Source organism: Poecilia latipinna, unplaced genomic scaffold, assembly GCF_001443285.1.
Source record: "Poecilia latipinna isolate Pla-1442-1.1 unplaced genomic scaffold, P_latipinna-1.0 Scaffold8, whole genome shotgun sequence".
Lineage (NCBI taxonomy): Eukaryota > Metazoa > Chordata > Actinopteri > Cyprinodontiformes > Poeciliidae > Poecilia > Poecilia latipinna.
The window spans coordinates 1,369,636-1,383,171 of record NW_015112624.1 but is presented as its reverse complement, the minus strand read 5'-3'; the positions used below and the strand labels follow the sequence as shown (position 1 = coordinate 1,383,171).

At 41.8% G+C, this 13,536-nt stretch overlaps 1 protein-coding gene and 1 long non-coding RNA gene across 3 annotated transcripts; both read left to right on the top strand.

Moving 5' to 3' along the window:
- The first annotated feature begins 34 nt into the window (after positions 1 to 34).
- LOC106945142 (E1A-binding protein p400-like) lies at positions 35 to 2,985 on the top strand. Of its 2 annotated transcripts, XM_015028600.1 has the most exons (6): positions 35 to 261; positions 903 to 1,056; positions 1,220 to 1,368; positions 1,558 to 1,722; positions 1,820 to 1,897; positions 2,618 to 2,985. In XM_015028600.1, exons 1-6 carry the CDS (start codon positions 73 to 75, stop codon positions 2,924 to 2,926), a joined length of 1,044 nt encoding a protein of 347 aa, XP_014884086.1. In that variant the 5' UTR covers positions 35 to 72; the 3' UTR covers positions 2,927 to 2,985. The 2 variants fall into 2 exon arrangements, with proteins under 2 accessions (XP_014884086.1, XP_014884094.1); XM_015028608.1 differs by lacking the exon at positions 1,820 to 1,897.
- Positions 2,986 to 11,421: 8,436 nt separating this feature from the next.
- LOC106945138 (uncharacterized) lies at positions 11,422 to 13,161 on the top strand. The gene is made up of 2 exons (XR_001424489.1): positions 11,422 to 12,359; positions 12,434 to 13,161. It is a non-coding gene; the product is annotated as an uncharacterized LOC106945138 (long non-coding RNA).
- The last annotated feature ends 375 nt before the right edge of the window (positions 13,162 to 13,536 follow it).

Below are 13,536 nucleotides of genomic sequence, written 5' to 3'. Positions count from 1 at the left end.
GTAAAATAAAACGAATGCATCCTTTACCTTTCCTCAGTCTGTTTCTGTTTGTGCTTACAGGAGTTATTAAAAATGCAGAAGCATAAGGGGGCAGGGCAGCAGGTGGTGGCGGTGACGCAGGGTGCGCAAGCTGCCGTGGCCCAGCAGCCCAGCCAGGTGCAGCCCGCTCAGGCTGGCCAAGCCAGTCCTCAGCTAGCTACCGTGACTGCAGCCAGACCCGGAGCCGTTCTCCCTGCAAACGCACTGCAAGTGACCAGACTGGTAAGATTACTTAAAAAAAAAAGAGAGAGAGAAAGATAGAATAAAACCGCTTGAGAACACAACGGAGATCAGCCGTCATCACAGTGTTTATTTTTGATATATCCAGTATTTTGGGCATATAAGGAACAGATATGCATCAGGGGAACTTTGAAATATTTCTGCTCCGTTGTCACTTTGCTGCTTAGCAGTGTGTTTCTGTACAGTCATTAAATTCCTCTGGTTTGTTGTTGGCTCTTGGAAATTACTTTCAAATACTGAAAACAGCACAACCTGGGGGGCGTACAGAAAAATGTATTTTGCATTGTCGTATTTTACTTTCCCTTTGCCTATATCACAACAAAAATAAACAGTTCATAATTCAGTTAGTGCTGGATGTTTACGCCAAAAAGTTTTAGTGGCTGCAACAAATATCAGAGAGAAGAACTGCATGTTCTTTAGTTTCTGCCTGAGTACTTACATCCAGATAATTAATCCAAACACGTTCTTATGCAGCATCTCACTTACAAAAAAAACCCAAAAAAAAACAAAACAAACTTCACACAATCCGTACTCGTTTGAGGAATGTTATCTCCTCAAATGAAAACGCCAAGCTGGTAGAGTAATGGTGACATTTTACATCTATATCCGTTGTGCCTGTGCAGACTCGAGTCCCTCAGGGGCAGATTCAGGCCCAGGTAGGACAGACGGCTCAGGTGGCCCTCACCAAGCCTCCGGTGGTGTCTGTGCCAGCGGTAGTCTCTGCAGTGACGACCATGTCAGGACTAAGTGTGGCTATTAACCAATCACAGAAAACTGGTGAGTTTCAATGCTTCATTTTTTTCTCTCTCCCCAGGAAAGCACTTTTTACTCTCAATTTAAATATGCTGCTATGATTTGTTACGATCAATTCCTTTTGTTTTTGTGTGTGTGTGTGTGTGTGTGTGTGTTTTTTATTTTTTTATTTTTTATCTTGTCTTAGGGGCCCCAGTGCTGACGACCACCTTCCCCCAGATGCAAGTCCAGCAGCTGATTCCGATGAAGAAACAGCAGCATCCAGCAGCCATTCAGGCTGCAGCTCAGCAGAAAGCAGGGCAGCCTCAGCAAGGACAGGCCGCTGTTCAGCAGAAGGTAAACACACCACAACTACAAACTAGCGGATTCTCAGTCATCAGCGCTGTCAGGGTCTTGTTTATTTCATCAAGTCAGATTATTCAGAAGTGTGATGCGTAAGACAAATCTTCATCTAGAATAGTTAATTTAACATAAACTCTGTGTATTTTATTGACTGTAACTTTTTTTTTTTTTTTTTTTTGGTAGATCGGTACCCAGCAGGTAACGATGCAGGCGGCCCAGTCGGCGCAGCAGCAACAGAAGGTGACCTACGCAACAACGCAGCAACTCCAGCCTGGAATCAAAACCCAGTTCTTCACTACTACATCCATCGCCCAGACCCAAAAACCAGCTGGAGCCCAACAAATCCAGGTAGAGTGGTGCTGTGTGATGATTAAACACAGAACACAAGGTTTGCAGGTATGCAGTCGGTGTGTGTGCTGATGTAAGAGTTTGTTTTTTATTATAGGTGGCTAAGCTCCCACAGATAGTGCAGCAGCAACCGGCTGTGGCCAACATTCAGCAGATTGTGTCGTCTCCCCAGCAGGTGAGGGTGTACTGACTGTTAAAGCTGCTAACTCTCCCCAAACCTTGAAGTGTTCTGTTAATAGCAGCGTCGTACAGACTAGAGTGTAGGTCCAACCTAAAGAATCCAATCCAGCCCTTAGGCGCTGACCCGACTAATTAACTTTAATTATTGGCCTGAGCCCGTAGTTTACCTGACATATTTTAGTCACGATTTTACTGCTTTCAATTGTGTAAATGGGGTAAGTTCTCCCATTTTTAGCTTTTGTTTAACGTTTGTATTTGTTGCTGCCTCTTGTCCAGGACTCCTTTGAAAAGAGCTTTTTAGTCTTAATGGATTTTTATCCTAGTAGAAGGTTAAAAAAATAAAATAGAAATAAACTCTTCCAGCTCCACTGTGTCGCTTGTAACCACAGGGTGAGTCAAGTGCAAATCGTCTGGGATGTGTGAGTGAAAGGATCGGAGCAGTGCGCACGTTTTATTTACTCTTTTATTTCCTCAACAGGTTCAGCTATCTGCTCCTCCATGTAGACTATAAGTCGATGAACACAACTTTATGTTGTGCGTTCTCGTTTGGATTTCTCTATGCTGTGTGTATTGCAGGCTTATGAAATGCAGCACAGAAGCCAGAGCCCGACCCGACCATCAAGAAAATAATTCTGGGCCAACCCGGCCCATAAATCTGAATTCCACTACAAACCACATCACCATGGCTGCTCTTTTGTTTGTCTCATGACCCCAGGGTCAGCCTCAGACGGTGACTCTGGCCCAGGCTGCTACGTCGACGTCCGGTCAAGTTCAGATGATTCCCACGGGGACGCCCACAGTTCAGGTGGTTCAGCAGAAGATCATCCCACAGCAGGTGGTGACGCCCGCCACGCAGATCCAGCCGCAGAATCCGCACAGCCCCGCCCATCCGCCCGCTGCCCCCTCTGCCGCAGAGTCCCCCGGACAGCTGCCCGGTCAGGCCCAGCAGCCCACCAAGAATCAGGCTCGCCAAGGGGGCGTGAGGGCCAAAACGCCCGCCAAGCCCAGTGGGGGGAGCAGCTAGGCATGCCGTGTAATGAAACCACTTCTCAAAGTGTTTTTGTTTGTTTTTTCTTTGTTTTTTTCCTCTGCAGGTCACATGAGGTTGTTACAGATCCCACATCTAAGTCCTGAAAACCAGCCACTGTCTTAATCACAACAAACCCTTTGTTTACCCTCCTGTTTAATTCTAATCAATATTTAGGGTTTGTTTCAGAGCTAATAGCTGATCAGCACTGGAAGATCAGTGACGAAACAGTGATCCCTTCTTATATTGATTTAAATGTATATTATTTCTTATCAGCAACGTCAATATGAACCCTACGATCAGCAGCTCAGCCCACCAAACGTCACTCGTCTTGTTTTTAATGAATATATGACCTAACAAGATGGCTGGGGCTGAGGATCGAGTCATTCTGCGTTTCGGAATGAGCTCGACATTCGTGTAAGTGTATTCATTATTAGCCCCCTGTACGTCCGACTCTGTTGTTACCTAGATGATCGAGTGGACAACGATGGTCGCTCCTTTAATCTTTTTTTTTTTTTTTTTTTTTAATGTCCGTAAATACACTGTAAACATGTACTTTAGTGTTTTTGTGTTTTCTCACTTTTTTTTAATTGATGTCAAAAGGAGAAAAAAAGACCCTGTAAATATCAACAAAAAAAAACATTTGTACTTGTAAAGTAGTTGTGTTTTCATTGGATTTTTCAGCCTAATTGTAATAAAGTGTTTTGTTTTTATACACAAATTCATCTTTTCTTTTCATTAAAGTGTTGAAAGTATGTAAACATCTTGTGAGTCCTCAAACTCTATGACAGCACATTGGTTTTATCTTGTATGGCACATCTCAGTTCAGTGCTTTACACCATAAAACATTATGAAATGGCAACATTTTGTCAAATGCTATCAAACATCAAATATATTCATCAGTGTTCCAGCTATTATCAATCCAAGGTTGCTCATAAAAACTCATTTTTAGCCTTTAACTTCTCAGGAAAAGAAAACGAGTTTAAATTAAATGCAGAGCAGCAATGTCCTAATCATGTCCTCGTAATATGACATACCTGTGCTTATTTATGGCTATTTAAAATGGAAATAGATGTGGGGGTATCTCAATTTATTCTTCACCAAATATAGCCTTTTCTTTAATTATATGTCACAAAATATATTTTTAAAGAATAGCGTCGTTTTATTCTTGAAATCATTTTAATTTTAAAACTTTTATCAAATATTTTTAAAAGAAGCACAGGAAAAGACTATTTTTTCCACTTGATGTTTATTTCATTGTGATATAAACAAAAATCACAAATTTTTCACTTCTATATAACATGTGTTGTATGTTATTTGTTATTCTGCCTAAAAGTTAGAGATTCTTCACTGAAAGGGAGCCACCTTGCAAAGTTTTGAGTTATTTTAAAGCCCTGCTGTAGCTGATGTTGACAAAAGATCACGCTGTTCTGTATTTGGCCACATGGGGTCACTGTTTCACCGCTTTTCAGCTTTCTGAAGAAGCCCTTGCTACCCTTGATTTTCCAGCTCACTGAAATTTCCAATCTGTTCCTTAGAGCACACCCTGAGTTCTCTCTCTCCACTGACGCGCTGTGGCCGCTCCACCATCACAACTAAACGAGTCAGACAAGGGAGGTGAGGTGGAAGAGAGGGCTCAGAGATGAGCAGATGGGCAAAGCTGGTTCCTTTGGCCAGGATGTCACTCCGCCCATTAACTTCAACAGATTAGTCAGATACAGAGAAATTGTTTTGTTTTTTTTTGTTTGTTTGTTTGTTTGTTTGTTTGTATGTTTTTTAGAATGGCATTGAAGTTTTAAATACAAAAAAAGCAATAATTGTGCGTTTAAAATCTACGGTGAGATTTGAGATTTTTATTAAATTTTTAGTTTTGATCAATAAGTGGTTCTGTATACAGTGGCTTCCAAAAGTATGGAGTAACTTTTTCTCATGTTGTTACACCAATGCCACAAACTGCAACGTATTTTATTTGTCTAAAAAGTTTTCTGTCTCTTTGTATTCAATCCCAATTTTTACATTGCAGGAACCATCTCTGCAGCTGCAACTACAGCTGAAAGTTGTTTGGGCTACAGTGATACTGAATAAATTAAAGAGTTATTGAAAAGTTTATTTACTTTAGTAACTCAGTTCGCTAAACACATTATGTCCACAGACTGCTGTATTCAAGCCTTTATTTCTGTTCATTAGGATGCATTTCTGCTTACAGATAATGAAAACATGACATTTAGGACTAACATTACATAAGGCTAAATAAAAAAAAAAACATTTATAAAACAAATCTAGGCTTAAATTAAAGCATGTTTAAGATTGTTTTAATCTGACAAACCAGCCTCATCAGAACCCATATTCTAATTTTACTGAATATGACTTTCTGTCTGTACCAGGTTTGGATAGACATTAAACATTTTGCAGATTCTTTCTTACTAATTAGCTAAAGCTCTGTCAAATTAGATGGGCAGTATCTATGAACAGCACTTTTTATGCTCTGCAATCCTTTTACAACTTCTGGAATTTGACTTTGTTACTCGTCCACATTTTGCTGAGTTTCCTGCCCTCCTTGTGGTAAATTACAAATGGAAATTCTGGTGTATTTATTTCATTCTTTATTTTCCATACAGACCTGTTTTAATGCGGTGCACATGTACTACTCGCCCTGTCGACAGATTCTCCCACCTGAGTGATGAATTTCTCCAGGTCTGCAAGTATTTCCATGGGCCTCATGACTGCTTTTCTGATTAATGCTCTCCTCGCCTGGCCTATCAATTTAGGAGGATAGCCATATCCTGATAGGTCTCTAATTGTGCCATGCTTTTCATTTCAAGATGAACAGTCTTGAGTTCAAAATTCTCCAAAACTTTCTCGTTTCACGGACTCCTTGATGCTGCTTGTCCATTAATGTTCTCTAACAAACCTCTGAGGCCAATAAAACACATTGGAGTCTGTGGCTGCATTGTGACTGAATGTGGGAAGAGTTCAAGTGTTGTGAATAATACATTTGCAAAGCGCTGTAAAGCAAAACGGTTACCTGTTGAGTGCAGAGTCAGAGTGGAGGTTTAGCTGTGCACAAAAACACCACCGCAGTCTGCACTGGTAGCTTCACAGATCTTCTGAGAGAGCAACTGCAGTTGCTAGAAAGAGCTATCGGAAAGCTGTCTCAGCTCTTTTACTCACTTTTTAGTCAAACATCAGCTAACGACAGACAGTGTTGGAGGTAACTGCTTCTTTCTCTCTCACACACACACACACGCACACACACACGCACACACACTCGACCAAAACAAACAGACGCACCGTGTGTTTACTTTGATCTTAAACCAAAGGAACTGAGTGACACTTTTAAAGCTGTGTGTGTGTCTGTGTGTTTTAGCATTTCTCACCTTGTCAGGCCTGTTTTTCCCAACAAATACTACATTGTGAGGACCCTCTGCTCCTCGTGGTGTCCAAAGCCTGGGCCCCCAAAGAAGAGGTGCTGGTTTTGGGCTGGGATTAGGAATAAAGTGTGAGTTAAGTTTAGGTATTGGCCTAAGGGTTAGTGTCAGGCTATAGAAATTAATGAAAATGATACTTGTTTAGCTATTCTTCTTAGGACTATTTCTGGCATATTTACTAACTTTCTGAAGACCAATAGACCTTATGGGAACCAAATCTCAGTCCTAATATGGGAGGACCCCTTTGTTTAGGGTCAGGGGTCAAGTTTAGAGGTAAGGTGTGAATTAGGTTTTGGCTAAGGTCTGGGTTAGTAATGGTTAAGATTAGGAATAAATGCCGTTACTAAAATTAGGGGTGTCCCTATAGAACCTTTTCACTTCCGATACCGATACTGCCGCCTTGAGGCTGATACTGATATTCATCCGATCGGAGATCAAATTTTGCATACTTTAATTTGGAATGTTAGCTGATATCATTCAAACAGAGAACAGTAGTCAGGAACAATAGGTATGAGAAAAACTGACTTTTTTATTACTAACCAGTGGATCTGCATGCAGGACACAAGCAGTGCTCACTAAAAATGCTGAGACAGACTAAATGCTGGAGCGGACTGCTTCTATCGACGTGCTTCTATCGGAGACTTTAGTTGCAGGCCGATATAGCTAGTCCAGTACTGATTTCCGATATCAGTATCAGATTGGGACATCCCTAACCAAAATGAATGAAAGTCAATGCAAAGTCCTAATATGGGCAGAAATACAAACTTGTGTTTGTGTCTGCGTTTGTGCAGAAAGCACCGGCAGCAGTACCTCTTCTTGCACAGAGAGGTATTCAGGGTGACACAAACCTTCCACCGTGCATGTGTTTACCCCGACAGGGTCTTCACAGCCAAAAGGGGCCAAATGTGTGTTCTCCTTTTTATTTGCCAAGAGTCACGAAGAGGAGCCGTTTCATCAACAGCCTCTGGCAACGCGGATGATGCAATTATTACGTGTGTTTGTCTTCATGTACCGTTAAAAATTGCATTAATGTTTAATTCATCACAATTTTTACCTGCTGTTTTCTTTTTAAATTCTAACATAAAATCAACATAAAAATACAATTTTAGGAAAAAGAACAAGATTTTACTAAAACTTGTTTGCCTATTAATAGCAAAGCATCTTTGTTGGAATTAAATAGAATATGGAGAAATGTCATATGGCGATGAGAGATTTTTGGATAAAGACTGATGATTAAATATTGGATCTAGTGTGATTTTTTTTTCCCCAATTCAATTGGAAAAAAAAACAACCTTATTTCTCAAAAGCCAAGAGTTTACCTAGCAATTGGTGTTACTTAAAAAACAAAGAACCAACACAAAAATAGCAACCGAAATCATTACTGATTGTGTGAAGTCAACACATACTTCAGGCAACCTGGATTCTGCACCTCTCTTCTCCTGCTTCAGTCTCTGGGACTTTGATTTTTAAATGAAATGCTAACTTTAATTTAAAAGAAGATTTGGAACCACTGAGTAATGACCTCAGGTAAGAAATATCCCTGATGTTGGAGTTAGGGATATGAACTTGCAGCAAGAATTATATGCTATGAAGCAATGCTTCATAGCATATAATACTTCTTTCCTGGTATTCAGGCTGGGCTCTTTTTTAGCACTTGGAATTCATTCAATTTTTATCAGGTTATTGAGCCCTTTTTAGGTCCCTCCCTCATAAAAGTGAAACAGGGCAGTTGTTCATTATGTTAATATTTAATTTCAGGTTAACACATAAAACATGTGTTTGTTGTGTTTAATTAATTACTTCTAATAAAGATAACATGATTTTGTCACATGTTAACCCAACGAAATAATTTTGTTTTGTGTGAACACAACAAAATTTAGTTAAGTGAATTATCACAGCACACCACTACCTCTCCTGGCCATAAGGGGTCAGTGGTGCAACAATAAAACTACACGAAAAGAAAAACCAGTTTAAACCGGATTAGTCTGGATATTCACCTGAACGCTACAGTCGCGAGCCCGCCACTTTCCGAGTTTGAAGTCGCTTTCGCCGTTAATTTACGATGGCAATCCCAATTTTCTCAAAGTTTGATCAGTTAAGGATTATTTTTTTCTACCAGTTTGCTGTTATTGTTGTTATTGGTAACGTACTTGAAATATACGGGGGCAATTTTAACGGCTCAAATTAAACAGGCTGCCTGTTCAACCTGGTAGGTTAGAAGAAGTAGTCTACACTGGGCACATTGGTGTGCAAAGCTGAGAATAGACGGAGAAGTTTGAATGGTTGACGTACAGGTACAATGGACCTGAATCCAGCGTCCTACAACGACTCAACATGAACGTACAACTCCAGCATTAATTTGGTTTTACAGAAGCTAAATAAATTATTTACCAGGAGATCTAAGCTCATAGAAATAACATGGGTTAGTTCGTTGTTAGCGATAGCATCGTTATCATAGACTAATTACTTTAAAATAGCACAATTCACTACTCACCTGGTAGAAACAAGTCGACATCCATTTAATGCTTCTTTTGATCCCAAATGCTTGAGACCCAACTTGAAACTAAATGATTGTATTCTCCAGGCTTTTGAAAACTTTCTTCTGGCTCGTGACATAATATGAACTCTGCAGCTCCAGATAGTTATGCAGATCGCCTCGACACCGAGTAAATTCTCAAAGTTATACGAGAAGTCTTTTTTTAACGAGATAATACAGATCGTATGATCTGTATTATCTCTATTATACTGAAAAGATACAATATACGTGTATCTTTTCGAGATGCCTCGTCTGTTACACCGTATTTAGGGCATTATCATACTCATTGTGATCAATTTTGCTTTGTTTTTGAACCAGAGAAATCCCCTTCTGGACCTCTATCTGAATTTCGAACATCATCCGGGTCACGTGTTGGAAATCCAGCAATACAGTGGATAAGGAAGGGGAGACACGGCCACCTAAGCCGAAGAAGAAGAAGATGATACCAATTCAGGCCTGGTTGGAGGTACATGCCCCCCTTCATGGGAAGGTTTCTGACAAATATAGTGAACAGCAAGATGCTTCACTGGTGACCGAAAAAGGTGGCAATGGAAACTGTCTCAGAGCTGGAAACACTTAATAATGAAAAGGTTTCTGGAGAAAAGGCTGAACAACAAGAAGGTTCAATCCTGGATCTAGTCAAAGACGCCTTCGAAAAAGACATTTGAAGGTCGTCTTCGACCTTCGAAACAGTGACCACTAAACCACGGCAGGTGACGGAAGAAGTAATAGTGTCTGAAACACAACAAAATGACCATCGGCAAGTGGAGAAAGAGCCCTCTAAAAAATCTAAATCAAAAGAGGAAAATGTGACAATGAAAGCTGTTTCTGAGATGGAAACCCTCAGTAATCAAGAGGTTTCTGAAGAAAACTATGAACAAGAAGTTTCAATAACAGAAATAGCTGAGATCCAAACGGCCACTGTCAAAAATGAGATTTACCCAAATGAAACTGTGATCTCTACACCTCAAGTTACTGAAGAAGAGAAGGTCTCTGGATCACAACAAAATGGGGAGCAGCAAGTGGAGAAAAAGTTACCTAAGAAAAGGAGAAAGGCAGCAAAGAAAGCTACAACCAAAGAGAAATCCAGCCAGGAAGGGGAAGAATTAAAGTCTGAAGAATCTATAAGTAGGAAGTCGCAAATGGAAAATCTCTCTGAGCCTCGCATATTGTTAACAATGTACAACTTTCTGGAGACGTAGATGAAATAAAAACGGTCTCCCCTCAGGAATCAGAAACACAAGGAGTTGTTGTCCTGGATGAGCAGGACAATGTCTCTGACGAAGAGAATAACTCGGTAGAAAAGATTTCACTGTGGAGGCGTTTTAAAAAAGCCATCACTGCATCTTATCTGCGCCAGTATAAAGACAGAAGAGAAAAGCAGCCACAGTAGACTACAACATGGGTCTCTGATATCTTAGATTTATCAGACAGTTGGGGGCCAGTGAGGGAAATCTAGGCCTCCATAGTTAGTCCTGGGTTTGTCATTATAGTTTAGCTTTATTTAGTAGTGACTTTTTGTTTGTCCAGTTCAGGTAGTTTTGATTAGTTTCTAGACTAGAGTGTATTTGCTCATTTTGGTTAGTTATTATTAGTTGAATATTGCTTAGTTTTAATAGTAGTAGTAGTACTAGTTCTTTTACACTTCTTTCTAAAAAAGCAAGGGCTGCGGTGGCACAGTTTCTCCGTGTATGCATGGGTCCCCCACATGTTGGACCTGCACAAAAAGGTCCTAAGGATGAGTCAGGAGCTACTTGGTCCCACTGACTTACAAACTAAATATTTAGCTTAATAACTAAATATTTAGCGTATTAATTAAACTAAATATTCAGCTTGTGAACTAAAAACCAGGTGTGGCATGTACAGCATTTAGCATCAGCAGTTTGATGCATTGCATCGTGTCTTTAAGAAAAAAAAAAAATTAAAATGTGTGTGAATTAGTTTTGCTCTGAATGTTCTGGACTGAGTGGGACACAAATATTAGTTTGTGGTTGTAGAACAGACTTTGTCACAGTGATTTATAAACAAGACATTTATTGCATGGACAGTTTGCACCATTTGTTTTGGATCAATTGTGGCAAAAATAAAAAAAAATGTTTTAAAGTAACTCAAAGAATACAGTTTGTGTATTTTACTTTTTCTGAACTGTTTTAGTTGAAAACTGAAAAATATCTGCAAACTCCTTCTAACTTGAACACATAGTTTTTACCTTCATAGTTCTGCTTCGCAGGGTTTAATCTCTGGGTTGTGATTGGTCGGGCTGCAGCTGCCAGTCCACTCAGGTGGTTCCGTGTTGGCTGTCGGGGAATATCTCTGCAGATCTCTGGTTTTCTGGATGTCACAGAGAGGACAACGCAGGAAATCAAGAGCAAGTTCCTGTCTGAGGGCCTGCTGACTGTCACCTGGACACAGCAGGTCGGGACGCACCCTGAGGACAGGAAGTAAGGCCGATCACTGGGAAGGACGCTGCAGAGGGTGTGTTGGGTTTGTTTTAGTTGGGGGTTTTTTTTAGTGATGGCGTTGTGTTTCTGTCTGCACCATGGAGAGAATGAGAGTGCTGCTGGACACCATCACTGCCATTTACCAACAATTCAAGAAGGACCAAGCAGAAAGACATAAGACTGGCTTCCCTCCACAGCAGGACAGGACATGGTGGAGGTCACCAGCTGACCCCTGACCTCCTCTGTGTTTTCAGGTCTGCTGAACTTTGAGGAGAATAGACACGAGTCTCATAAGTAAGTAAAGAAACATGGATGACCAGGATACAGCTATCTGGTTCTGTTCTGACCCAGCCCGGGTCGGCCCGGCTCTACAGAATAGCCAGAGTGCATCGAGTGAATTAAGGATCAAAAATATGAGAAATCTGATGGAGCATTAAATATTCTTTTAACCTGGCTTTAATCTGATGATCGAAGCTCAGTGGAGTGGCTGGTTCCGGTTCTGACTGGTTCTGGCCCGGTTCCTTCAACTAGCAGAAGTTGGTAATCCAAGCTAGCGAAGCTTGGTCTCTTTTCACCCATGAGTGCTCCTTGAAGTACAGGCTCTACCTCTCAGACAGCGAGGACTGGTTGAGGTACGGTCTGGCTCTTGTCCTGGTCCCCTGGTTCTGGTCCAGTGACCCGGTTGTCCCTCTGTCTGCAGGAAGGTCCACCATGTACAGAAGCAGCTGGCCAGCCTGTCGGCTGAGATGATCAGCAAGGAGAAGTTGGTGACAATGCTGCTGGACCGGGGCATGTAGGTGGACCCTGACCCGGAACCATCTCGCCTCCTCGTCCTCAGGTTACCATGGCAACCGAGCCAACGAGCCTCCTTTCCTCTCGCTCTGGTTGCCATGGTAACCAGCCGAGCCTGTGTGTGGTTGTAACTGCAGGAACTGCTTCCCGAGACGGTTCTGCCTCTAGTTTCGAGCGTGACGAAGGCCCAGCCGGAACCCAGCCCCCGTCACAAAGGAGGAGATGGCACTGGGGTAAGCCCATCAGGCTGCTCAACTGCTCCAGAACCGGGTCAGTATGGTAATCTGCTGCTGTTCCTCTTCCTTAGGATGAGGAACTTCCTAAGGAAGGATGTTTTTCCATCACCGTCAAGATGCTGAGGGAGAAAAACGGTCCGGATCAGAACCCGACCTCTGAGACACCGAGGGCCTTTAGCAGAACGTGTAGTCATGGTGTTTTCTTTTAAATACTGCCAGCAGCCCGGCTGCATCCATCTGTCGGGTCAGATAAATATAATCTGCATCACAGCATTATGCTGCCACAAACTCTTGGAATTATTAGCTAATCCTGCAGCTCAGAATTGGCATTAGTGGATGATATTACTCGTCTAGTTTTTTGCTTTCATTTTATTATTTTTAATGTTCTAAATATGTTGACATTGTTTCAGTCATTGTATCAATCCCTCCTCGTCACAGTGACGGCAGACCCCCAGATGTGCTAAATACATTTCTGCTCAAGCTATTTACGGATCTGTCAGGTTTCCAATATGTGTCTCCCCCACCCCAATGATGAACTCATTCCTACACCCTTGCATGTGGTGACACAACTACAGCACAGGGTTGGGGGGTATTAGTGGAACAAGGGCTTATAGTTGTTGCCTAAGAGACGAGCTCAATCGCTCAGGCCGACACACTGCACTCAGCGGGTCACCCTCTGTCTGTGCTCAGGCATCGATCACGCAGTCCCAGGGTCTCGCCCCCTGCTTACTGATTCTCCTCAGATGATGCTGGTGATCTTCGCTACTGTAAAATACCCAAAAAAGAAAAAGAGAAAAAACAAAAAGGGAGGCCTGTCTTCTTGGAAAGGTTGCCACAGCAACCAACCGCGACCCCCTTTTTAGCACACATCACAAGGCTGCTTCGAACAATGGTTTACGTGGCTCACACTGACAAAGCAGCTTTTCAGATGTTGGTCCTTTTTGTATGCATCGCTTTGGTGTTTTTTCCTCTTGAAGACTGAATGGCATCAGGCGCCAGCTGTACTTTCGCTACCACATGCTGCCCTCGGGCAAGCGGCGGCGACTTTGACGTCAAGTGACCATAAAGTCACCTCTTTTTTTATTATTATTATTATTACTACGTACATGGAGGCGTTATATATGATGGCCAGCCTTACGTAACGAGACCCCTTTGCTGTGTTTAGTGATCTCCT

Coding starts and splice junctions, on each gene's coding strand:
- LOC106945142 (XM_015028600.1), top strand. CDS start 73: ATGCAGAAGCATAAGGGGGCAGGGCAGCAGGTGGTGGCGGTGACGCAG. Junction 262..902: donor CACTGCAAGTGACCAGACTG/GTAAGATTACTT, acceptor GTGCCTGTGCAG/ACTCGAGTCCCTCAGGGGCA. Junction 1,898..2,617: donor TTGTGTCGTCTCCCCAGCAG/GTGAGGGTGTAC, acceptor TCATGACCCCAG/GGTCAGCCTCAGACGGTGAC.